Genomic DNA, 27,939 nt, shown 5'->3' on the forward strand with positions numbered 1-27,939 from the left:
AATGACCTGTAGAACTAACGACCTGTCGAACTAATGACCTTTCGACCTAGACCCATGTCAACCTAGATCCACGTCGACCTTTTCTTATGTCGACCTAATGGTGTCAGCCTAATGACCGCATCCCCTGTCGATCTACCTCTTCAATGCCGTCAGGAAATTTCTATAATTCGCCCGTCGGAAAGAGCCGAGGGGATTGAATATCCCTCCAAATGGTAGAAACAAATCTAACAGGAATCTAGTATTTCTGTCTGAATGGAGAGTGAGCTGTAAGCCGTCTGCTCCCCCTTCTGCTGGTAAGAGATCCTGCCAAAAACTCCCTCTCCCGCTGAGTACACATATGTATCAGTGATTCGCTGCAAACTCCTGCAGATACTAAGGGGGACATATATATGAAAGACATGTTGGTGAAATTCCCCCAAAGCCAAAACTCCCTAGGACTGAAGATGAAGCTGGGACTGCAGGAGATGTCTCCTGGGCTTGCATGGTGTTCCTCCAGGTACTCTGGATTTCTGCTAGAATTCCAATACTGGAAGGTCAATTGTCTTCCCCAAAAATTAGCCCTAGAATGTTTGTGTATGTGTGTGGGTGTACATATGGTAGGGAATATAGATTGTAAATAGGGTTGACAATCCCGGAGCATTTTTTCAATCCCGGAATTCGGAATTGAAAAATGCCCGATCCCGGGATTGGCTTCCTTATTTAAAAAAACCCGTCCCGCATATTTAATTACATGTGTGGTGCGGCCGGGAGGGTGGGCGGCTGATCACTGATGAAGCAGCGGGTAGGCATGCAGGCGGGCGGGTAGGCAGGCGGGCGGGTAGGCAGGCGGGCGGGCGGGTAGGCAGGCGGGCGATGTAGCCATGCTGCGCGCCCAGGATGGGTCTGTGCAGCTACTTGGCCTGCACACCGTGACCTCTGGCTTCGTCACGCTGCGCAATACGGAATATGGGGTTTATTCTGGTTAATTCGCCAGACTGTGAATTTGCAGTCTCGCAAGTCCACCAAACCCCGCCTTGTGAATGGCGGCCTGGCCGCCACCCATTCACAAGGGGAGGTTCGCTCACAGGGCCTGCGAATGGACATGCACAGCCTTAGGGGATCCTCCCCCATCATTCGCTGGTCGGTAAAGGTGCCGGCATACAAAAGGGACTCTCAAGTCACTTATACATGCGTGGACGCTCAGGGTGATGTCAGTTGCCGCCCCCCCTTCCCGCATCATCGGCCCATTAGATTAGGAACACCCATGAAACGCTGGGCATTCCCATATGCAAATGGGCTGGCCCGCAACCCCACACCCCTTTCTGCTCCCCACCCGCACACTTGGGTGCGTGCGCCTGGTGAACACCATGTTCGCATGGACACACGCACCCGGCGTATGCACCTGACCATGCGCATGTGCATACGCAACTATCGATGCCCTTGCAAAGGTTCTGGTCCATGTGAATGGACCAGAATAAGGGCCTATGTGTGCGCTATATAAATAACTGGTAATAACTAATAATCATGTATAAATTCTACCGATATAGGGGAAGTACCTCCAATAACTAATAAACACTGATCTATGAATTCTACCGATACAGGGGAAGTACCTCCAATAACTAATAAACACTGATCTATGAATTCTACCGATACAGGGGAAGTACCTCCAATAACTAATAAACAATGATCTATGAATTCTACCGATACAGGGGAAGTACCTCCAATAACTAATAATCAATGATCTATGAATTCTACCGATACAGGGGAAGTACCTCCAATAACTAATAAACACTGATCTATAAATTCTACCGATACAGGGGAAGTACCTCCAATAACTAATAAACACTGATCTATAAATTCTACCGATACAGGGGAAGTACCTCCAATAACTAATAAACACTGATCTATGAATTCTACCGATACAGGGGAAGTACCTCCAATAACTAATAAACAATGATCTATGAATTCTACCGATACAGGGGAAGTACCTCCAATAACTAATAAACACTGATCTATGAATTCTACCGATACAGGGGAAGTACCTCCAATAACTAATAAACAAAGATCTATGAATTCTACCGATACAGGGGAAGTACCTCCAATAACTAATAAACAATGATCTATGAATTCTACCGATACAGGGGAAGTACCTCCAATAACTAATAAACACTGATCTATGAATTCTACCGATACAGGGGAAGTACCTCCAATAACTAATAAACACTGATCTATGAATTCTACGATACAGGGGACGTACCTCCAATAACTAATAAACACTGATCTATGAATTCTACCGATACAGGGGAAGTACCTCCAATAACTAATAAACAAAGATCTATGAATTCTACCGATACACAGGGAAGTACCTCCAATAACTAATAAACAAAGATCTATGAATTCTACCGATACAGGGGAAGTACCTCCAATAACTAATAAACACTGATCTATGAATTCTACCGATACAGGGGAAGTACCTCCAATAACTAATAAACACTGATCTATGAATTCTACGATACAGGGGACGTACCTCCAATAACTAATAAACATTGATCTATGAATTCTACCGATACAGGGGAAGTACCTCCAATAACTAATAATCAATGATCTACAAATTCTACCGATACAGGGGAAGTATCTCCAATAACTAATAAACATTGATCTATAAATTCTACCGATACAGGGGAAGTACCTCCAATAACTAATAAACATTGATCTATAAATTCTACCGATACAGGGGAAGTACCTCCAATAACTAATAATCAATGATCTATAAATTCTACCGATACAGGGGAAGTATCTCCAATAACTAATAATCAATGATCTATAAATTCTACCGATACAGGGGACGTACCTCCAATAACTAATAATCAATGATCTATGAATTCTACCGATACAGGGGAAGTACCTCCAATAACTAATAAACACTGATCTATGAATTCTACCGATACAGGGGAAGTACCTCTAATAACTAATAATCAATGATCTATAAATTCTACCGATACAGGGGAAGTATCTCCAATAACTGATAAACACTGATCTATAAATTCTACCGATACAGGGGACGTACCTCCAATAACTAATAATCAATGATCTATGAATTCTACCGTTACAGGGAAAGTACCTCCAATAACTAATAAACATTGATCTATAAATTCTACCGATACAGGGGACGTACCTCCAATAACTAATAATCAATGATCTATAAATTCTACCGATACAGGGGAAGTACCTCCAATAACTAATAAACATTGATCTATAAATTCTACCGATATAGGGGAAGTACCTCCAATAACTAATAATCAATGATCTATAAATTCTACCGATACAGGGGACGTACCTCCAATAACTAATAATCAATGATCTATGAATTCTACCGATACAGGGGAAGTACCTCCAATAACTAATAAACATTGATCTATAAATTCTACCGATACAGGGGACGTACCTCCAATAACTAATAATCAATGATCTATAAATTCTACCGATACAGGGGAAGTACCTCCAATAACTAATAAACATTGATCTATAAATTCTACCGATACAGGGGAAGTACCTCCAATAACTAATAAACACTGATCTATGAATTCTACCGATACAGGGGAAGTACCTCCAATAACTAATAATCAATGATCTATAAATTCTCCCGATACAGGGGAAGTACCTCCAATAACTAATAAACATTGATCTATAAATTCTACCGATACAGGGTAAGTACCTCCAATAACTAATAAACATTGATCTATAAATTCTACCGATACAGGGGAAGTACCTCCAATAACTAATAAACACTGATCTACGAATTCTACCGATACAGGGGAAGTACCTCCAATAACTAATAATCAATGATCTACGAATTCTACCGATACAGGGGACGTACCTCCAATAACTAATAATCAATGATCTATGAATTCTGCCGATACAGGGGAAGTACCTCCAATAACTAATAAACATTGATCTATCAATTCTACCGATACAGGGGACGTACCTCCAATAACTAATAATCAATGATCTATAAATTCTACCGATACAGGGGAAGTACCTCCAATAACTAATAAACATTGATCTATGAATTCTACCGATACAGGGGAAGTACCTCCAATAACTAATAAACACTGATCTATGAATTCTACCGATACAGGGGAAGTACCTCCAATAACTAATAATCAATGATCTATAAATTCTCCCGATACAGGGGAAGTACCTCCAATAACTAATAAACATTGATCTATAAATTCTACCGATACAGGGTAAGTACCTCCAATAACTAATAAACATTGATCTATAAATTCTACCGATACAGGGGAAGTACCTCCAATAACTAATAATCAATGATCTATAAATTCTACCGATACAGGGGAAGTACCTCCAATAACTAATAAACACTGATCTATGAATTCTACCGATAAAGGGGAAGTACCTCCAATAACTAATAAACACTGATCTATGAATTCTACCGATACAGGGGAAGTATCTCCAATAACTAATAAACATTGATCTATGAATTCTACCGATACAGGGGAAGTACCTCCAATAACTAATAAACAATGATCTATGAATTCTACCAATACAGGGGAAGTACCTCCAATAACTAATAAACACTGATCTATAAATTCTACCGATACAGTGGATGTACCTCCAATAACTAATAAACAATGATCTATGAATTCTACCGATACAGGGGAAGTACCTCCAATAACTAATAAACACTGATCTATGAATTCTACCGATACAGGGGAAGTACCTCCAATAACTAATAAACACTGATCTATGAATTCTACCGATACAGGGGAAGTACCTCCAATAACTAATAATCAATGATCTATGAATTCTACCGATACAGGGGACGTACCTCCAATAACTAATAAACATTGATCTATAAATTCTACCGATACAGGGGAAGTACCTCCAATAACTAATAATCAATGATCTATGAATTCTACCGATACAGGGGAAGTACCTCCAATAACTAATAAACACTGATCTATTAATTCTACCGATACAGGGGAAGTACCTCCAATAACTAATAAACACTGATCTATGAATTCTACCGATACAGGGGAAGTACCTCCAATAACTAATAATCAATGATCTATGAATTCTACCGATACAGGGGAAGTACCTCCAATAACTAATAAACATTGATCTACAAATTCTACCGATACAGGGGAAGTACCTCCAATAACTAATAAACAATGATCTATAAAGTCTACCGATACAGGGGAAGTACCTCCAATAACTAATAAACATTGATCTATGAATTCTACCGATACAGGGGAAGTACCTCCAATAACTAATAAACATTGATCTATCAATTCTACCGATACAGGGGAAGTACCTCCAATAACTAATAAACACTGATCTATGAATTCTACCGATACAGGGGAAGTACCTCCAATAACTAATAATCAATGATCTATAAATTCTACCGATACAGGGGAAGTACCTCCAATAACTAATAAACAAAGATCTATGAATTCTACCGATACAGGGGAAGTACCTCCAATAACTAATAATCAATGATCTATGAATTCTACCGATACAGGGGAAGTACCTCCAATAACTAATAAACATTGATCTATGAATTCTACCGATACAGGGGACGTACCTCCAATAACTAATAAACACTGATCTATAAATTCTACCGATACAGGGGAAGTACCTCCAATAACTAATAAACACTGATCTATGAATTCTACCGATACAGGGGAAGTACCTCCAATAACTAATAAACACTGATCTATGAATTCTACCGATACAGGGGAAGTACCTCCAATAACTAATAATCAATGATCTATAAATTCTACCGATACAGGGGAAGTACCTCCAATAACTAATAAACATTGATCTATAAATTCTACCGATACAGGAGAAGTACCTGCAATAACTAATAAACACTGATCTATAAATTCTACCGATACAGGGGAAGTACCTCCAATAACTAATAAACAATGATCTATGAATTATACCGATACAGGGGAAGTACCTCTATGACAGAGAGGTAAGGGGCTAGCATTGTTAGCTCTCTTACGGCTCTGTAATACGAGGTGTCGCTTGTATATTCTAAACTCTCTGAACATTAGTTTTTATATTACTGTTTTGCTGCCCTGGTACTGATGGGAAGGAAGAATATATAATACTATACAAGACGTGAAGGGTGGAGATATATCTGCCGTTACCTCATGTCTGATGGTCTCCTTTGGCAAGACATCTATGACGGCGAGGAGGGTGTCCAGCCACGCACTGCTAACACCTGCCACGGGGACACATAAAATAACAATGATTACGGTACATCCTCCCAGTGGAGCGTTTGGTGGTCTGTCACCTGGGACATAACTGCAGGGTGCTAATCTGCTTTCTCATTGGTTCCCTATTACTGAATGAACATCATGAGACCGATTCGTTCATCAAGGAACCTACTATTAGGACAGGCCAAACTGTGGCCCTCCAGATGTTGTGAAACTACAATTCCCAGCATGCCTAGCCACAGTTTTAACACTCCTTTATAGCAAAACTGTGGCAAGGCATGATGGGATTTGTAGTTGGACAACATCTGGAGAGCCACAGGTTGGCCAGGCCTGTAACTAGATGATCTTAACAAGGGGATACGGTCACTAGGTCTTCAAGCATTAGGTCGACACCACTAGGTCGTCATGCATGAAGATTGACATGACTGAAGGTCAACATGGGTTAGGTCGACAGGGTCTTTAGATCAACACAATCATTAGGTCGACATGGGGCAGGTCAATAGTCAAAAGGTCAATATGGGGTTCTTCACGTTTTATTTGGAACCGACATGTGCCGACAGGCGGTATTTCATGCACTACCATCAACTAGGGCATGGTGGGAGAATAAAATAGTGTGCCGAGCATAGCGAGGAACCGTGCCCAAAGCACGGTGAGTGTAGTGAGCCATGAGAGGGGACACGGTGCTACGTTTCAGCGTCCATGTCGATGTTCTCTGTCAACTGTGTCATCGCCCAGGGCAAAAACCTTCAAAAAACCCCATGTCGACCTTTTTACTGTCAACCTTTCAATTGTCAACCTAATGACCCTGGTCGACCTAACCCATGTTGACCTTCAGTCATGTCGACCTTCATGCATGTCGACCTAGTGGTGTCGACCTAATGCTTGTAGACCTATTTTCTGTCTATCCAATGATCCCATTCCTTACAAAGAACCATTTCCGTTAGGGTCCGTGGGTCACCTGTTACTTGCGTAGAATCCAATTTTAGGGGCTACAATACATACAGTGAGTACATGATTTCCTGACATATGTTTCTTATGGTAATTGTGCCTGGTACTAATTGATCTCATCTTCTGAAGATATAAATAAATGAATATATAGCAGCAGTCTCACTTTGAGAAGTGACATCAGGAACCCACAGAACCGGATACATCCAGATCTTACCTTCCAGCTGCCATTTGGGTCAATTTAAAAGCCACAAATACAAAACAACTCCAATGATCTGGATAAGTTCATATATGGCTTGTGTTCAATTGATCCATTTACCGATCCGACGCCCACTGGGAACGATCCGTCCCCTGCTACATTGCAGAGTAGTTTCTGAAGTAACTCACGTGACCCTTCCGGGCAGCGGCACGAGCCAGAACATATTCTAATTATGAACAGCAACAGAAAGTAAAGTGGGAAGAATTGAGGGATTTCCATACAAACATTCAGCTGGAGGTTTTCCTTTTAGTCAATAGAGGAAGATGGTACTAAAGTCTTGGGGCGAGATGTATCAAATGGAAAATGCGGTAAAACCCCGGTTTTACCGCATTTTCCTATGTATCAAAAATGATACCGCAGTGAAGGGTATCGCCACCCAAAGGTGCCTATGGGCTTCTTTTCGCCGCCCGCCGACGCAAACCCGCCGCCTCGCCGACCCCCCCTCTGGCTTACCTTCCTGAAGGGTCCTCCTGGACGACGGAAGGTAAGCCCTGCCTCCCCCTAGTGAAGCAGCCGGACATCCTTCCGGCTGCAGGGGGAGGAGGAAGCGCCGGGGACAGCATGCATAGCTGTCCCTGGCGTGAGGGGAGAGCGTGGCGGCAGGGAGGTGACGGAGACCCCCCGCACACCAGTGTACAGGTATCGCAGGGGGCCTCCGTCACCGCACCGCGATGCCAGCCGCATATGTTAGTACATATGCGGCAGCATCGCGGCGAAGGGCGGCAATGTATTTTAATACATCCCGCCCTTGGAGAGTTATAAAGTGGAAAGGGCCTAATTTAGAGCTGTTCGCTAGGGAGCATATATTCTCTGTGTAGCGGGCAGGTTACCGCTGCCCCGCCGATCACCCGCCCCCACCACCCAAATCCCTTCACTAGCGTGTGAGCAAACGCATTCACTTACACATCCGCTCGTACGCGGCGCACAACGGAGAAATCAATCGATGTTTGCTCACCATCGGATGATTTCTCCAGGCTTTGCTCTGAAAAGTAAGTCTATACTTAGTTTTTAGATGCCCGCTATCAGCCGAATTGGGGGGCAGGGGCTGAGGTCATGTGACGTCAGCCGCCTGCTCCAAGCAGGCATCGCCAGGAGTACGTCCAGCGTTTTCGTGGGCACGCTCATAAAACACCAGGTGGTCACCGGCGTCTGCTTCTTGTCCACTCATCCTGGTGCAAACGGGGGTATGGATCATTGGGTAGACAGCAGGATGGTCGACACCATTAGGTCAACAAGCATTAAGGTCGACATGACTTTAGGTCAACATGGGTTAGGTCGACACAAGCATTAAGTGCAGTTTTTCACAATTTTTGTGAGCCGACATGTGCTGACATCATATCGACCTTCCTGCATGTTGACATAATGCTTGTTGACTGTATCCCGCAAATGCACCCATCTGAGCCAATCAGCCCCTAACTGCCATGTTCCATATTCACATATACATAATACGCACACGCATATTTATAGAATAAAGGTTTTGCATTTGTTCCTCTGTATATAAAGGATGATCTGGAACGTCCACCGTTACACACTTGCCCGGGCACAGCCGTTTGCTCTGTTGCCCTTAGATGACAGCCAATCTGTTACGCAGACACAATTGTTTCAAATGGCCGGGCCTAAACATCGTCGCTAAGGGCAACCAGAATACACAAATCTGCCTGTACAATGCATTCTCCGCCTGACAATGATGGCTACACAAACGTCACCTGTGTCCCGGTGCTCCAGGTTCTGCAGGATTACTTGCAGGAACGACAGGCAGTAGGAATGGACGGGAACAGACTCCTCTTGTAGGATCGTCAGGAAGGAATACGCCGCAGTCAGCTGCATCTCTACTCCTGCAACATGGAGAACCTCCTGTCAACAGGGGAACATCAGAACAGGGAGAATATTAGGCGACATTAACAGCGTACCGTCAGTCAGCTGCATCTCTACTCCTGCAACATGGAGAACCTCCTGTCAACAGGGGAACATCAGAACAGGGAGAATATTAGGCGACATTAACAGCGTACCGTCATAGGTGCGGCCTCTCACCGGGAGATCCTGGCAGTGCCGGTCAGGGGCAGAGGTTACCAGCAAGGCAATTAGCCACACCCAGTACCACTGATAATCTCTGCTATAATACACTGCTATAATCTCCGGTCAGAAGTCCCCACCGACACTTATTATACAAATCAGCATTTTCGGGTATGGATCATTGGACAGACAGCAACTAGGTCAACAAGCATTAGGTTGACACCACAAGGTCGACATGCCTCAAGGTCGACATGCACACTGAAATGTAGAACCGCGTCCCCTTGCATGGCATGCTGCGCTCGCCATGCTTCGGGCACGGTGACTTGCTACGCTCGGCACACTATTTTATTCTCCCACAATGCCCTAGTGGATGGTAGGGCATGAAATACCGCCTGTCGACACGTGTCGGCTCAAAAAAAAAAGTGAAAACCCCATGTTGACCTTTTGACTGTCGACCTTCCCTATGTCGACCTAATGACCCTGTTGACCTAACTCCATGTCGACCTTGAGGCATGTCAACCTTGTGGTGTTGACCTAATGCTTGTAGACCTAGTGACCGTATCCCACATTTTCCTTCCCAGTATATATATACATTTAGATGAGATTGATCAGACAGCAAGTAACCCAATGGACCAAATTTGTGTACCCAGTGACAAAGACCTGGCAGGGTGCCGACATGGTTGCCAGCGGTAGCAAAAGAGGGGGGGGCGTTAAAGATGTGCTCGGTTGTCTGAACATGCAGGCCGACGGAGAAGCCCGTTAACGACTGGCATGAGCACGCTTTGTTGACGATATAAAGCATACGCACTAAGCGATATTTTAAACGATATTGCTAAGAAGGGGAAGAGCTAGCAATAGCATATACAATATCGCTAAAGGCCCATACACACTGGGCGACTTTGAGCTGAATGTCGCTCAAAACAGCAGGTTTGAGCGGCTTTCAGCTCAAAGCCGCCCAGTGTGTATGCCCCGGAGATGAGCGCTGCTGCGCTTATACCAGCAGATGAACGGCTTTCAGGATGGCTTTGCATAGCGCTACGCTATGCAACGCCGTCGTCCCCACTCCGAAGGGGAAAAAAGTCACTTACTCACTCTCTAGGATGCGAATATACGCGGTCTGACTTATGCCCTCTGTGTTTGCCTCTGGACTGAGCGGGAAGCAGTTGATTTACCGACGAACATAATATGGACGGTCATAATCCCAACACCTATTGACTGACAAATTACCATCACGGTCAAAATACCGACTTTCATTATGCCGACATGGTCAAAATACAGACATGGTCAAAATACCAACATTTGAAATGCTGACAGGTCAAAATGTTGACGTAAGTTTTAAAGGGACCGTTGCCCCCCAAAATTAGTTGTTCATACATTACCATCCCAGTGGACCTGGCAGCGTGACACGCGAAGGGACACTGTACACGTAAATGGTGTCATGTTGACCTATGTCGACACAGAAAAAAAAAAACATAGAAACTCATGTTGACATTTTGACCCATCTGCATTTCGAATGTCTGTATTTTGAACAAGTCCGCATAATGAATGTTGGTATTTTGTCCGTGCCGTCGGTCAATGAGTGTCGGTATTGTGTCCATCGGGAAATCATACAGAACCCGACTGAGTGTAAGTACTGAGACAAGAACGGAACACAGAATAACAAAGTTTACAGAGCCAGTCACGACCGCCTGTAGCTCACAGAGTACTGAAGTGTCTGATCTGCCCGACATTGTTTTACCGTGCTAAAAATGCTTCAGAAATCATCTGGCTGTTACCATGACAACCATTTCAAAGCCTTGTCTATATACTCATAGGAATGTAGGGGGGGGGGGGGGGCGTGTAGTGGGCGGCAGCAGGGAAAATGCCGGGAGTTGCCCGTAGAAGCAGGTGTGGCGATGTCTGTTTGGGGCGTGCGACTGATATCACGTCAGTGTCCGCACCGTCTTCGGCAAGCAGCGACGGAATAAAAAATCAGTACGGACGGACTTTTATTACCGAAGGGGAGAGAAAACATTTAATGGTCAGGGAATGATCTCTGTCCCCTTCGGCCACATGCAATGTACCGAGGGGATTCGTTTTTTTGGTAGCCGGCGGTGCTTAAGGGCTTGCAAGGAAACCAATGTACGCTGCCTAACAAGCCAACCTGAAACAGGCCCGAAGACAGAGCGAGAGGAAGAGGGAGACACAAAAAAGAGCATTCCCGTAACGCTATAACATTCCCGTTATCTATTCCTACATTTCAGATCCGCCAGGAGATTTTGGGTCTAATTCAACCAGATCGCAAGGCAAATTTGTTTTCAAAATGGACAAAACCCTACTGCATTGCAGGTGGGGCAGATGTAACATGTGCAGAGAGGGTGGTTTAGTCTTACACTGCAATTTAGATTTCAGTTTGAACACACCTCACCCAAATCTAACTTTCTCTGCATGTTACATCTGCCCCACCTGCAGTGCAGCATGGTTTTGCCCATTTTGAGACGAAATTGGTCCTTTGATCCAGTCTGAATTAGGCCCTTTGTCCTGGATGGCAATGCAAAATGATCCCTTAATTACTGCCCAGGGTTAAACGAGGTCTAGTTAAATCACCAACATAATAAATTGCATATAACAATTCAGTGACAATCCCATTACAGACTTCTGAGATATAGTAGACAGTCCGATATGGTAATAGACAGACCCATCTGCCCTGGAAAGTGCGGCCAACAATGTATGAAATGCAAACATCACACAAAACCAGGTTGTAAAAGGGGAATTCTACTGTTTCTCCAATCTGTCTTACTCTTTATCTGTCATTTTAACGGGGAATCGGTACAGACTTAGGTCTACAGTCATTAGGTCGACCCCGGAAGGTCGACTGGCCCCAAGGTCGACAGGGTTAAAGGTCGACACGGGCCAAGGTCAACATGGGTTTAGGTCGACAGTCATTAGGTCGACATGATTTTTTCACAGGTTTTTTTTTACCCGAATGTCGACACAGTTGGAGATGCACCGCAGCCCCTCGCATCACTCGCAATGCTTCGGGCATGGTGCCTTGCTACGCTCGGCACACTATTTTATTCTGCCACCATGCCCTAGTGCACGGGTGTCAAACACAAGGCCCGCGGGCCAAATCCGGCCCTCCAGACCTCGTCATGTGGCCCGCGCAAGGAGATAGCACGCAGGGGCAGTGTGTCCCAGCTCCTGCCTAGGCCACCTCCTCTCACCCACCCCCACCCCGTGTGCACTCGCTCGCTCGCCGGATTTGCAGGGTTGGTTGCTGGGACTGGGACGTCACGCAGCTGGCGATCCGTGCTGGACTGCTGGTAGTAGCGGTAACCGTGTGTGCGAGGCGGCTGACTGAAATAAGTTAGTAGTGTATAGCTCGGGCTGGTCGTTGTACGTGGGGATCTCTGTCACTGAGGGTGACATTTACATACCAGGCCATGCTCTCCTCTAGTCACTGCGTGTCTATCTTGCTAGCCCACATTAAAATGTCTTTCCCAAAATGGTGTCACCTCCTCTAGCATCCCTAAGAACGGTCTTCATAAGGTGGTGACCATTTCAAGAGATACACTTTTAATGGACGGGTGCAACGGGACTGCAGACCAGTATCTGCAGGACCGGGCAGTGGAATGGCTGTTGGCAATGTCCTACTTCAGGATGCTGAAGCCATGCCTCAGCTGGGGGTGCACATACTGTACACAAGCCCCCTGAATAGTTGAGCAGTGTTCAGCTAATTGTCAGTGTTAAAGTGTGACTGGCCAGCTCATTTCAATCCTCTCCCCTGCAGCTCTGTACCTTCTGTCCCTGTCTACCACTGAACCCTGCACCTCAATATAATTAGTACTGGATGTGGAATTACATTTCTGCAGCATAGCTCTGTGTTTGATGGCCCACCATTTTTGTTATCGCATTATTGTTATATGCATGTCCTGTTTCATACTGCTTTAAAGTACACCTTGTACAAGTTTTCTGTCATTTGTACTTTTTGGGGGACCGGCCCTTTAAGGGCGACCAAACTGCTGATGCGGCCCCCGATGAATTTGAGTTTGACACCCCTGCCCTAGTGCATGGTAGGGCATGAAATACCGCTTGTCGGCACGTCAGCTCAAAAAACAGTGAAAAACTCATGTCGACCTAATGACTGTCGACCTAAACCCATGTCGACCTTAAGTCATGTCGACCTTGACCCATGTCGACCTTGGGGCCAGTCGACCTTCCGGGGTCGACCTAATGACTGTAGACCTAAGTCTGTTCTGACAGATGACCGTTTCCCATTAACGGAGACCTGAAAGAACTACATGACGAGGAACGGGAAGCTCTTCCATCATTTGTCACAGAACCTTACCTGTATCCAAACCAGGCATGTCCAAACTGTGGCCCTCCAGCTGTTGTCAAACTACACATCCCAGCATGCCTTGCCAGGTTTAGCATTCTCTAATACCAAAACTGTGGCAAGGCATGATGGGACTTGTAGTTTCACAACAGGGCCATAATTTGGACATGCCTGACTTTAAACTGATCAGCAGTAGAAATGCAAGACTGAGTTTCTGCTATTACTATTCAGTAATAGGTCTGCGAAAAATGGTACTTGTGTAGTTTCACGGTGCCACGTTACGCTGCGCTGTCAGCGTAGGCGAACGGGCAGCCTAGCGTAGTCAGCGTAGTGTCCCCGCGAGCCCGAAGCATGGCGAGTGCAGCATGAGGGGACTTAGAATACATGTAAAGTAATCCGAAAGTCGCATCGCTGCATGCCTTTCTCAGTCCGCCCGCCGCTCGCACATGCCACCACCCCTCCCCTTCGCAGGGCAAATTCGCCCGCACGACTTGCATAAACATCCATTCGCAGACTACGGAGCGACACCCACATCATTCGATGGTCGCGGACCATCGAACGATGTGATGTGCACGCACAAATCTAAGACATACCCCCATTCCCACTGGCGGGTGCGGGCACCGGCAAACACGCTGCTCGCCATGGCCGCTCTCACCCGGCGCATGCACAGAAATGCCTATGCGTATGCGCAGTTGTAAAACATTGCACACCCGTGCGAATTTGCATGGGTGCGCATGAACCAGAATAAGGTCCCATATCTGTTTAGGAACTATACCAAATAAGGCTTGGCAGAGCAAATCTCATTAAAGTGTGAAACTAGGTCAACGCTATGATGGTTGACATCAGGTCAACACGGCTTAGGGTGACAGATGAAATAGGTCGACATGGCTAAGAACCTTTATCCATGCAGCCGGCCAGTAACGGCGCAGAAGCCGAGACAAAGTTACCATAGAGAACACTTACTCTGACTTTTGGCACCACCCTCCGCAGCGTGTCCGTAGGATTCTGCCGAATGAGAACGGGCAGATTGGCCACAACACTGGTTCCCTGGATGTCTTGGCCGGAGCTGGAAGATAAAAACATTTTGGAGGTGAACAAGGATCTGATTGTTTTGGAAAATTAACCTTGAGTATATGATAAGAGGACCCCACAAGACAAATCATACATTAAGGGGGTGATTCAGGTCGGTTTGCAAACACAAACTCCTTGTTTAATGGGCAAAGCCATGCTGCGCTGCAGGTGGGGCAGATGTAACATGTGCAAAGAGAGTTAGATTTGGGTGAGTTACTTTGTTTCTGCGCAGGGTAGATACTGGCTGCTTTATTTTTACACTGCACTATAGATATCAGTTTGAACAAACCCCCCCCAAATGTAACTCTCTGCACATGTTACATCTGCCCCACCTGCAGTGTAGCATGGTTTTATCCATTAAAGAAGGAGTTTTTGTTAAGTCTGGGTGCCTGAAATATCCAGAAGCAAAATGCTACTAATCTGCACTTAATAGCAGTTCTTGCAATGGGCATACTTGCCTACCCTCCTGCATTCTTCAGGAGACTCCCTGACATAACAGCAATCTCCCTCTCTCCCTCATTAGTCTAGCAATCTTCCTCGTGTCACCTAGCCCACATTACACTGTTACATCATAGTTACCTCCCCTCCTGCATACTGCAGGAGACTTCCTGACATAGCAGCAATCTCCCTCTCTCCCTCATTAGTCTAGCAATCTCCCTCATGTCACCTAGCCCACATTACACTGTTACATCATAGTTACCTCCCCTCCTGCATTCTGCAGGAGACTCCCTGAATTAGCAGCAATATCCCTCTCTCCCTCATTAGTCTAGCAATCTCCCTCATGTCACCTAGCCCACATTACAATGGTACATTTTTTGGGGGAAAAGGAATGAGAGACAGATACATTTACATTGAATCATCAGTACCATTTCCCAGCACTTTACCAAGTGTAGTAGCTCTTACTAACTGCTTTGGGGCTCATCTACATTTCGATATAAGTCATTTAAAAAGATTCCTTTCAGATGTAGCAGTACACACCCGCGTTTCTAGGTGCCACGTTCACAATCTCTTTTCACAATCTCTCCATACATGGAACTAGACACGCCCTTTGGGTGGAGCCTGACACGCCCCTCAATGGGGCTCTGTGCAAAATTCTATTACTAACTATAATCTCCCTGAAACTAGTTTTCAAAAGTAGGCAAGTATGGCATGGGTCATAGGGTCAACTCAATAACGGCCAACATACATTGGGAGACCACTGATGATCGATAAGGCTTAGGTAGACACCTGAACTAGGTTGACATGGCTAAGGTCGACAGGGTCGGAATGTTAACACAAGCATTAGGTCGAAAATTGGATTGTCGACAGTTAAAAGTTGTCATGAGTTTTTCAGGTTTATTTTGTCCCAAATGTTGACATAGTCGACATGGACACGTCGGCATGGCTCAATGCGCTCGGCACACAATTATATTCTCCCTCCACGCCGTAGTGGATGGTAGGGTATGAAATACCACCTGTCGGCACATGTCAACTCAAAAAAAAACACCTTGAAAATATAATGTTGACTATTGACCTTTCCGTTGTTGACCTAATGCTTGTGTCAACATTCTGTCCCTATCGAACAATTACAGGCATGGAACTCAGAAAACTCAGGCATGGAACTCAGGCATGGAACTCAGGAAACTCAGACATGGAACTCAGGAAACTCAGGCATGGAACTCAGGCAACTCAGGCATGGAACTCAGGCAACTCAGGCATGGAACTCAGGCATGGAACTCAGGAAACTCAGACATGGAACTCAAGAAACTCAGGCATGGAGCTCAGGCATGGAACTCCGGCAACTCAGGCATGGAACTCAGGCAACTCAGGCATGGAACTCAGGAAACTCAGACATGGAACTCAGGAAACTCAGGCATGGAACTCAGGCAACTCAGGCATGGAACTCAGGCATGGAACTCAGGCATGGAACTCAGGAAACTCAGACATGGAACTCAAGAAACTCAGGCATGGAGCTCAGGCATGGAACTCCGGCAACTCAGGCATGGAACTCAGGCAACTCAGGCATGGAACTCAGGCATGGAACTCAGGAAACTCAGACATGGAACTCAAGAAACTCAGGCATGGAACTCAAGAAACTCAGGCATGGAACTCAGGCAACTCAGGCATGGAACTCAGGCATGGAACTCAGGAAACTCAGACATGGAACTCAAGAAACTCAGGCATGGAGCTCAGGCATGGAACTCCGGCAACTCAGGCATGGAGCTCAGGCAACTCAGGCATGGAACTCAGGCATGGAACTCAGGAAACTCAGACATGGAACTCAAGAAACTCAGGCATGGAGCTCAGGCATGGAACTTACCATGTTATCGCTTTAGTGCAATTTAGAGCCTATTTCACCACTTTCATGTTCGAAAATAGTCAACAAAGTCAGGAAAGTCACCTGGAGATTTACCAATGCCCTAACTGGCCAACTGTTACGTTATCCGGACATTAGTTATTAGATTGACAGTTATTAGTTTGACCACTATTGGTCAACATGCTGTGGACATGGTCAATATGTCAACGTGATAATGAGCGACATTCGTTTTTCACAACTTTTTTTTCTTAATTTTGGAACTCTTTTATACTTTACCAACCAAGAGGATTATAATCGGGAATGGTAAAGTGTGTGGTAGCGCAGAGAGGAACCATGCCCAAGACTTGTCAAGCACAGCAAGCCATGTGAGGGGACCCGTTACACTAATTGGGGGTCCATGTGCTGCAGGGTAAAAATTGACACCCTAAAAAACCCTCAAAAAATCTCAAGCAACTTTTTCATGTAGTGCCCATAACCTTTTGCTTGTGTCCTTTATCTGCATGTCGACCTTTTGTTATTAACTGTCGACCTAATAACTGCTGACCATATGATCTGCACCCAACTGGCACTGATACGGTACACATATTGTGACAGAGATATAGAAATTGCGGTACTTGTGAGTTATCTGGGCTGCCGATTTTTTGATTGTATGCCTTAAGTTAAGGCATACAATCAGATGCGATGCGATGCGATATCACATCGCATCGCATCGCATGCGATCATCGGATGCGATGACCCGATTTTTCCATAGGAATCAATGTTAAAATTGACTGAGTCCATTTTAACATGGAATTCAATGGGAAAAAGGGGTCCTTTTCATACCCCTACTATCCAAGTGGGCATGGAGTTGGATATAAACCTGTGGCGAGCGTAGCGAGCCACCGAGCCCGAAGCGTGGCGAGCGAAGCGAGCCCCGCGAGGGGCCGGTATTCTGTGTCCCCTCGCGGGGCTCGCTACGCTCGCCACGCTTCGGGCTCGGTGGCTCGCTACGCTCGCCACAGGTTTATATCCAACTCCATGCCCACTTGGATAGTAGGGGTATGAAAAGGACCCCTTTTTCCCATTGAATTCCATGTTAAAATGGACTCAGTCCATTTTAACATTGATTCCTATGGAAAAATCGGGTCATCGCATCGCATCCGATGGTCGCATTCGATGCGATGCGATGTGCCCGATCCGACCCGATTTAGAAATCGGCAGCCCGGATAACTCACAAGTACCGAAATTGCTTCTTTGTAAAGTGATACTGTAGTTTGTGCAGCAGAGTCTATACTAAGATACAAGCCTTGGAGGTCAATGGGGGACACTGCGCATGGACGAGGCTGCGTACTCGGGGGTATAGATTCTAGGGGGGGGGGGGGGCGAGGGATTCTTTCCACTCTATGGGCCTTATTCAGACCTGCTTGCTGTGCTGCAAGTGTTCGGAGCCCAGCGAGCAGGTGAATGCCGCCCCATCGAGCACACCCGCCCCTGTGCACATGTTGGAAATCTCTTACCATCAAATGATTTTTCCTGTGTGCGCAGTCTATGCGTAGCCCAGGCCTTGGTCTCGGTGGCTGCGACAGAAACAGGCTGATTGGGCCCTGAGCTGATGTCACACGCCTTCCCCTAAAACGCCTGGGACCGTCTCCGTTTTCCCTGACACTCCCAGAAAACAGCCAGTTACCACCCACAAACGCCAGCTTCCCGTCAATCACCTAGCGGGCGCGCCATCGAAGAAAAAATGTAAATATTTAAATATTCAACAAAATGCTGCTGAAACGGCCTTTTCTGCGCACAGTACTAGGCAGAGACCGTCAGTGAATATGTTGACGGAAGAATCCCGGCGGGTGGGTCGGCATTAATGGAACAAATGAGGAACATGCGACATGTTTTGACATTGGCTTAATCATTACAGATAAATGCAGATTTATGATTCTTATCATGAGATGCGTTTTCTATAAGACTTTATAATGGTTCCCCAGCTGTCTAGCTGAAATCAGACTCTAGAGGTGAAACACATAAGACAAGGAGACTGCTCCTCCGCACGTCATAACAGCTGTAATGCTACACTACAATACGTATCCCTGATCTTGTGCTGGAGACAGGAAAGAACGCAACGTCAGGCTAATGGGCTGCTAGTGTGCCAGCGGATCAGGGGTAGGTGCGCTGATGTCCATGAGAACACCAAGACCAACCACGCCCTGGACAGGAGAGAAGAGATAGAAAAGCATCATTTTACCCTTCTTGGTCCAACCGCCGTCAACACCCCTGTCCGCCCAGCGACTGTGTAACTCGCCAAAACCATAAGTTGCCGGGGTCTGCACATGCGCAAATGCACGTCTGCGCGCGCAGACCCCGCACCATCGTAATGGGACCTAATTCTCCACATTCCAAAAGGTTCTCAATTGGCCTCAAAATGACCAGGGGTATATCAAGAATGTAGCAGCCACATCAAGGACAATTTCACAAGGGTCCTAAAGTTGAGCTTGGCTTGGCCATATGCATTTCATTTGTACCTACACTTACAGAGGGATGGAACTGGGGATGGGGGGGGCATTCTTACATAGGCAAGGACCAATATTGGCACGTTTATCATATCTTATTCTTATTCTGGTAGTTGCCTGCTAAGCGGAGTATATTTTATATGATGTATGCAGTATATGATGAGGAGGAGGACTTAATAAAGTATAGAAATAAACTATATATATATATATATATAATGCTCAGAGTTGGGTACATCCAGGTCTGTGCATATGTAGGTTATCAACATTTCATCAAAGCATGCAGGGGTGTTTTAATAAATAAGGGCGCAGACTTTTCCTCTGTATTGCACAGCAGACTATGCAGAGTATTTAATCCCGGGTCACGACTGTCGATCCATCCCAACAGATATGACCGTGGCCTGTTAGCGTTTTGCTCGACAGCACATCACAAGGCGGGATGTGAGGCAGGAAGGTGGTGTAGGACAGGGGGGTGAGGCAGGAAGGTGGTGTAGGAAAGGGGGTGTGAGGCAGGAAGGTGGTGTAGGACAGGGGGTGTGAGGCAGGACGGTGGTGTAGGACGGGGGGTATGAGGCAGGAAGGTGGTGTAGGACATTGGTGTGAGGCAGGAAGGTGGTGTAGGACAGGTTGTGTGAGGCAGGAAGGTAGTGTAGGACAGGGGGGTATGAGGCAGGAAGGTGGTGTAGGACTGGGGGTGTGAGGCAGGAAGGTGGTGTAGGACAGGGGGTGTGAGGCAGGACGGTGGTGTAGGATAGTGTGCTGTGAGGCAGGAAGGTGGTGTAGGACAGGGTGCTGTGAGGCAGGAAGGTGGTGTAGGACAGGGGGGTCTGAGGCAGGAAGGTGGTGTAGGACAGGGGGGTGTGAGGCAGGAAGGTGGTGTAGGACAGGGGGTGTGAGGCAGGAAGGTGGTGTAGGACAGGGGGGTGTGAGGCAGGAAGGTGGTGTAGGACAGGGGGTGTGAGGCAGGAAGGTGGTGTAGGACAGGGGGGTATGAGGCAGGAAGGTGTTGTAGGACAGGGGGGGGTGAGGCAGGAAGGTGGTGTAGGACAGGGGGTGTGAGGCAGGAAGGTGGTGTAGGGCGGGGGGTGAGGCAGGAAGGTGGTGTAGGACAGGGGGTGTGAGGCAAAAAGGTGGTGTAGGACAGGGGGGTATGAGGCAGGAAGGTGGTTTAGGACAGGGAGGTGTGAGGCAGGAAGATGGTGTAGGACAGGGGGGTGTGAGGCAGGAAGGTGGTGTAGGACAGGGAAATGTGAGGCAAGAAGTTGGTGTAGGACAGGGGGTGTGAGGGAGGAAGGTGGTGTAGGACAGGGGGTGTGAGGCAGGAAGGTGGTGTAGGACAGGGGGGTGTGAGGCAGGAAGGTGGTGTAGGACAGGGCGGTGTGAGGCAGGAAGGTGGTGTAGGACAGGGGGGGTGTGAGGCAAGAAGTTGGTGTAGGACAGGGAGGTGTGAGGCAGGAAGGTGGTGTAGGACAGGGGGGGGGTGAGGCAGGAAGATGTTGTAGGACAGGGGGGTGTGAGGCAGGAAGGCGGTGTAGGACAGGGGGGTGTGAGGCAGGAAAATGGTGTAGGATAGGGTGCTGTGAGGAAGGAAGGTGGTGTAGGACAGGGGGGTGTGAGGCAGGAAGGTGGTGTAGGACGGGGGGGTGTGAGGCAAGAAGTTGGTGTAGGACAGGGAGGTGTGAGGCAGGAAGGTGGTGTAGGACAGGGGGTGTGAGGCAGGAAGGTGGTGTAGGACAGGGGGGTGTGAGGCAGGAAGGTGGTGTAGGAATGGGGGGTGTGAGGCAGGAAGGTGGTGTAGGAATGGGGGGTGTGAGGCAGGAAGGTGGTGTAGGACAGGGGGGTGTGAGGCAGGAAGGTGGTGTAGGAAAGGGGGGTGTGAGGCAGGAAGGTGGTGTAGGACAGGGGGTGTGAGGCAGGAAGGTGGTGTAGGATAGGGTGCTGTGAGAAAGGAAGGTGGTGTAGGATAGGGTGCTGTGAGAAAGAAAGGTGGTGTCGGACAGGGGGGTGTGAGGCAGGAAGGTGGTGTAGGACATTGGGTGTGAGGCAGGAAGGTGGTGTAGAACAGGGGGTGTGAGGCAGGAAGGTGGTGTAGGACAGGGGGTGTGAGGCAGGAAGGTGGTGTAGGATAGGGTGCTGTGAGAAAGGAAGGTGGTGTAGGATAGGGTGCTGTGAGAAAGGAAGGTGTTGTAGGACAGGGGGGTGTGAGGCAGGAGGGTGGTGTAGGACAGGGGGTGTGAGGCAGGAAGATGGTGTAGGACAGGGGGGTGTGAGGCATGAAGTTGGTGTAGGACATTGGGTGTGAGGCAGGAAGGTGGTGTAGAACAGGGGGTGTGAGGCAGGAAGGTGGTGTAGGACAGGTGGTGTGAGGCAGGACGGTGGTGTAGGACAGGGGGGTGTGAGGCAGGACGGTGGTGTAGTATAGGGTGCTGTGAGGAAGGTGGTGTAGGACAGGGGGTGTGAGGCAGGAAGGTGGTGTAGGACAGGGGGTGTGAGGAAGGTGGTGTAGGACAGGTGTGAGGCAGGAAGGTGGTGTAGGACAGGGGTGTGAGGCAGGAAGATGGTGTAGGACAGGGGGGGTGAGGCAGGAAGGAGGTGTAGGACAGGGGGTGTGAGGCAGGAAGTTGGTGTAGGACAGGGGGGTGTGAGGCAGGAATTTGGTGTAGGACAGGGGGTGTGAGGAAGGTGGTGTAGGACAGGGGGGGTGAGGCAGGAAGGTGGTGTAGGACAGGGGGTGTGAGGCAGGAAGGTGGTGTAGGACAGGGGGGTGTGAGGCAGGAAGGTGGTGTAGGACAGGGTGGTGTGAGGCAGGAAGGTGGTGTAGGACAGGGGGGTGTGAGGCAAGAAGTTGGTGTAGGACAGGGAGGTGTGAGGCAGGAAGGTGGTGTAGGACAGGGGGGGGGTGAGGCAGGAAGATGTTGTAGGACAGGGGGGTGTGAGGCAGGAAGGCGGTGTAGGACAGGGGGGTGTGAGGCAGGAAAATGGTGTAGGATAGGGTGCTGTGAGGAAGGAAGGTGGTGTAGGACAGGGGGGTGTGAGGCAGGAAGGTGGTGTAGGACAGGGGGGGTGTGAGGCAAGAAGTTGGTGTAGGACAGGGAGGTGTGAGGCAGGAAGGTGGTGTAGGACAGGGGGTGTGAGGCAGGAAGGTGGTGTAGGACAGGGGGGTGTGAGGCAGGAAGGTGGTGTAGGAATGGGGGGTGTGAGGCAGGAAGGTGGTGTAGGACAGGGGGTGTGAGGCAGGAAGGTGGTGTAGGACAGGGGTGTGTGAGGCAGGAAGGTGGTGTAGGAAAGGGGGGTGTGAGGCAGGAAGGTGGTGTAGGACAGGGGGTGTGAGGCAGGAAGGTGGTGTAGGATAGGGTGCTGTGAGAAAGGAAGGTGGTGTAGGATAGGGTGCTGTGAGAAAGAAAGGTGGTGTCGGACAGGGGGGTGTGAGGCAGGAAGGTGGTGTAGGACATTGGGTGTGAGGCAGGAAGGTGGTGTAGAACAGGGGGTGTGAGGCAGGAAGGTGGTGTAGGACAGGGGGTGTGAGGCAGGAAGGTGGTGTAGGATAGGGTGCTGTGAGAAAGGAAGGTGGTGTAGGATAGGGTGCTGTGAGAAAGGAAGGTGTTGTAGGACAGGGGGGTGTGAGGCAGGAAGGTGGTGTAGGACAGGGGGTGTGAGGCAGGAAGATGGTGTAGGACAGGGGGGTGTGAGGCATGAAGTTGGTGTAGGACATTGGGTGTGAGGCAGGAAGGTGGTGTAGAACAGGGGGTGTGAGGCAGGAAGGTGGTGTAGGACAGGTGGTGTGAGGCAGGACGGTGGTGTAGGACAGGGGGGTGTGAGGCAGGACGGTGGTGTAGTATAGGGTGCTGTGAGGCAGGAAGGTGGTGTAGGACAGGGTGCTGTGAGGCAGAAAGGTGGTGTAGGACAGGGGGTATGAGGCAGGAAGGTGTTGTAGGACGGGGAGGGTGAGGCAGGAAGTTGGTGTAGGACAGGGGGTGTGAGGCAGGAAGGTGGTGTAGGACAGGGGGTGTGAGGAAGGTGGTGTAGGACAGGGGGTGTGAGGCAGGAAGGTGGTGTAGGACAGGGGGTGTGAGGAAGGTGGTGTAGGACAGGTGTGAGGCAGGAAGGTGGTGTAGGACAGGGGTGTGAGGCAGGAAGATGGTGTAGGACAGGGGGGGTGAGGCAGGAAGGAGGTGTAGGACAGGGGGTGTGAGGCAGGAAGTTGGTGTAGGACAGGGGGGTGTGAGGCAGGAATTTGGTGTAGGACAGGGGGTGTGAGGAAGGTGGTGTAGGACGGGGGGGTGAGGCAGGAAGGTGGTGTAGGACAGGGGGTATGAGGCAGGAAGATGGTGTAGGACGGGGGGGGTGTGAGGCAGGAAGTTGGTGTAGGACAGGAGGGGTGAGGCAGGAAGGTGGTGTAGGACAGGGGGGGTGAGACAGGAAGGTGGTGTAGGACAGGGGGTGTGAGGCAGGTAGTTGGTGTAGGACAGGGGGGTGTGAGGCAGGAAGGTGGTGTAGGACAGGGGGTGTGAGGCTGAAGGTGGTGTAGAACAGGGGGGTGTCAGGCAGGAATTTGGTGTAGGACAGGGGGGTGTGAGGCAGGAAGGTGGTGTAGGACAGGAGGGTGTGAGGCAGGAAGGTGGTGTAGGACAGGGGTATGAGGCAGGAAGGTGGTGTAGGACAGGATGGTGTGAGGCAGGAAGGTGGTGTAGGATAGGGTGCTGTGAGGCAGGAAGGTGGTGTAGGACAGGGGGTGTGAGGCAGGAAGTTGGTGTAGGACAGGGGGTGTGAGGCAGGAATTTGGTGTAGGACAGGGGGTGTGAGGCAGGAAGGTGGTGTAGGACAGGGGGTGTGAGGCAGGAAGGTGGTGTAGGACAGGGGGTGTGAGGCAGGAAGGTGGTGTAGGACAGGGGGTGTGAGGCAGGAAGGTGGTGTAAAAAAATGGAATGACAAGGAAATGTAAACCACCTTACAACAAACACTACAAATAAATAAAATCTATCTGCTTGTGAGCTGCTAAATGATGGGTAAAAATACTAATGTAACAATAATAATAATGCTAACGACACTAACAATGATGTGCAATATAATCTATTGATTACCGCATCTCTGAGGTCCTGGCTACAATATATAAGAGGTAACAGCACTGACGCTTCCCAGTGACAGTGCACATGACACTACGCCAACGTGTATCCCAAGCAATCCTAGTGGCATTACTACCACCAGCGTGGCATGACTGCTGAACAAAATGTCATTTTATTGTGTTCCATGTGTGTTCTCAGACACGTGACTCATGTCTTATTGTCCCCTGTTGAATTGATAGGCGGCGTTGTCACGCACATTGCTTCAGCCCACTGCATAGCTGCCCCCTCTGTGTGTGGGAGACAGACGCATGTTAATACAAAGCTGTGTACCTCTGACTGATGAATGCATTACTGATAACACTCTATAGGAAGCTGTATGGGATAGGAGAGGAAGACCCCACCTGGTCTCCTCAGGAAAATACACCAACAAATATTACTGATGCTGCCCATACATTACTACGATATTGTATACAATCCTTCGATTTCGACGGCATCTGTGCAATAAATCGGAGGATTGTATGCACATCAATGGGAGCTAGCGGGCGGCAGCAGAATTTTTTTTTAAAAAAAGTTAAAAACATTGGGGCGGCCCTGATTGGCTGAGAGAATGCTCCCTTAACCAATCAGTGGCCATCTGAATGTGAGGCCTCTGATTACCTGAGAGCTCTTTCAGCCAATCAGAGGGCAGTCCAGTGTTTTAAACTTAAAAAAATAGATATATAAATATGCCGCCACTGCTGACTCCCGCCGCCCACTATCGCCCCTTCATAGCACTACACTCCATCACCGCCCCCCGCCAGCCCTCTTCCAGCACCCGATGTGTCATCGCAGATGGCATGCGACATCAGGTGCTCAAAGAGGACACTTTTGGCACCATAAGCCCAACGCCAGATTTCTGCCAGCCAAGTTACAATGAGATTGCAAATAAATAAATTGCAGTTTTTGTTATTGCTGTTTGGCTTTGTGCATGTGCGCTACAATCTATACGCAACTGCAGACGAATTATACGTTATTACGATGAAAGTGGAACTGGTATACTATGTACTGGCTTCCAGTTACCTGGGAATGTGTGAAAGTAAAAGCGCAAATACATCCTGAAAAATGAGCAAGAGGAAATCTTTGTTCTTTGCAGCATCTCCATAAATAATAATATTATTTATACAGCGCTCTTTCTCCAAAACGACTCAGGGCACTTAACAGATAGAATGAATGTAATACAGTACAGGAACAATGAAGTATTTTAAAGCTTTTCATAAACGATACTTTAGAAAGAAAAAGGGAAATGCTTGAGTAAACAGGAAAGTCTTGACTCCGTTTTTAAAGGATTCTAGAGTGGGGATCCAAAAGTACTGGCATGTATGGCAGCAAGTGGCAGGGGGGACATAACAGGGCATGGTTTTTGCCTTGTAATTGATTGCCCCTTCAAAAAAACTCTGAGTTGAGCCGACAACCCGCATGGGGGATGTGATGCTGCCCAATTTACCAATATCTGAAGTATTCCCGATATTAATCCCTGCATGGTCCCCGTATCCGGTAGACGGATCAGCAAAAAAACATGAAAAACTCATGTCGACTATGTGACCGTCAACTACGCTCCCATTGCTCTAACGCTGGGGTCTAACTTCCGTTACTGTCGATCTAAATGCGGTCGGCTAGCTTTAGGCGTCTGACTAGATGGGTTCGACTAAGGGTGGTGGACCACATATGTTGGATCTACACAGTTAGTCCAATGCCCCCCCCCCCCCCCCCATTCCTGATCCCACACTCTGACAACAATGGTTACTTACCAAGAAGAGGACCCTGCCAGCCGCTCACACAGCCAATGAGAACGCTGCTAGTACCGCTTTCCTTCTCTATGACATAACAGGAGAAGCACTGAGGCACTTGCAATGCGATAATCCTACATGAGATGCTGAGATTGCCAAATAGGACTACAAGGTTATACTCATTAATTTCCCTGCCTGTCTCCTGTAATTGATCGGGGCGAGCTGCCCTTGCAGCAAATGCACAGAGGGAAAGAACGAGTCAGAAATACATTATTATTAATGCACTTCCATTACCTGTAAATAATTCTGCCAGTGCCCAGGGAAAATAAGTCTCTGGCACGTCACCCGACTGGTACTGTACATAGTGGGCAACACTTTAATATGCTGGGATCACTTGGTCACATTGCATAGGGCGACTTATCGGGGGTAACCGACATGGGCTCTAGCAGATGGCTGATGACATGGGACCTTATTCTAGTCCCTTCGCTCCCCTGTGCCTTCGCACCGGGGAGTGATGGTTTGCGACGGCGCATGCTCAAACACATGTATGCGCATGCATAAGCGTCTACAAATGTGCACCGAACTCCCTCGGGAAATATGAAAACAAGCAGCTTTGACTTCTCAGAGGGCAAAGGTTCATGCGCTAGGCATTCGGATCGCCCAATTAGTACGCCCGCACCTTAAATACTCGCAGCTGAGCACAATAAAATCTACTCCTCTGGTCATTACTGATTAATTAAACACTTTCCACAGGTTCAGTTGGAACCACTAAAGGTGCCTACACACTAGAACGATTTGTTGGCCGATTGGCCGATTTCCGATAAATCGACCGATATATCGTCCGATGTTTACCGATAATCGGTCGTAAATCGGCCGATTTTGATCCGATGTGCGCTCCCGTGGATCTTTTGCTAAATCTTCTGATCTTACGTGCTGCATGAAAGATCAGAAGATTTAACAAAAGATCCATAGGAACGCACACGGGATCTTAAAAAAAAATCGGTACTTGTGTATTATCTGGGCGCCCGATTTTTTCATCGCATGTCATTGTACAACCAAAAATCGGTCACATCGCATGCGATCAGATCGCGAGGGGACGTGCATTACTTCACATATATTCCGCGTCCCCTCGCGGGGCATGCTGCGCTTGCCACGCTTCGGGCTCGCCACACTATATAAAATCAACTTAAAAAAACTCTGTTTTTGGATTGTACACGATAAACGCAAACCCGAAGCGTGGTGAGTGCAGCGAGCCCACGAGGGGCGGCGGCATACGTGTCCTCCGACCTTTTCATACCCCCACTATCCACGTCGGCGTGGAGTTGATATTATATAGTGTGGCGAGCGCAGCGAGCCCCGCGAGGGGACGCGCATTACTTCACATGTATTCCGCGTCCCCTCGCGGGGCTCGCCACACTATATAAAATCAACTCCACGCCGACTTGGATAGTGGGGGTATGAAAAGGTCGGAGGACGCGTTGTGTTAACAATGGGAGGATATTTT

General features: G+C 48.0%; 1 protein-coding gene across 5 annotated transcripts in view; it reads right to left on the reverse strand.

The window, feature by feature from the left end:
- Positions 1 to 27,939, reverse strand: part of PPP4R4 (protein phosphatase 4 regulatory subunit 4) — a 116,684-nt gene that overhangs the window by 32,512 nt on the left and 56,233 nt on the right. For 3 of the 5 annotated variants that reach the window (XM_083166900.1, XM_083166898.1, XM_083166901.1), the window contains exons 3-6: positions 14,720 to 14,822; positions 9,339 to 9,381; positions 9,135 to 9,263; positions 6,156 to 6,229 (exon numbers count right to left, since the gene is read on the reverse strand). In XM_083166900.1, the coding sequence (XP_083023026.1) occupies positions 6,156 to 6,229; positions 9,135 to 9,263; positions 9,339 to 9,381; positions 14,720 to 14,822 (349 nt within the window). Of the gene's footprint in view, positions 1 to 6,155; positions 6,230 to 9,134; positions 9,283 to 9,338; positions 9,382 to 14,719; positions 14,823 to 27,939 lie in introns of all 5 variants that reach the window. The other 2 variants (XM_083166902.1, XM_083166899.1) reach the window with 2 other exon arrangements.

This window comes from Crinia signifera, chromosome 12 (assembly GCF_055691185.1).
Source record: "Crinia signifera chromosome 12, ASM5569118v1, whole genome shotgun sequence".
NCBI classification, from domain to species: Eukaryota; Metazoa; Chordata; class Amphibia; order Anura; family Myobatrachidae; genus Crinia; species Crinia signifera.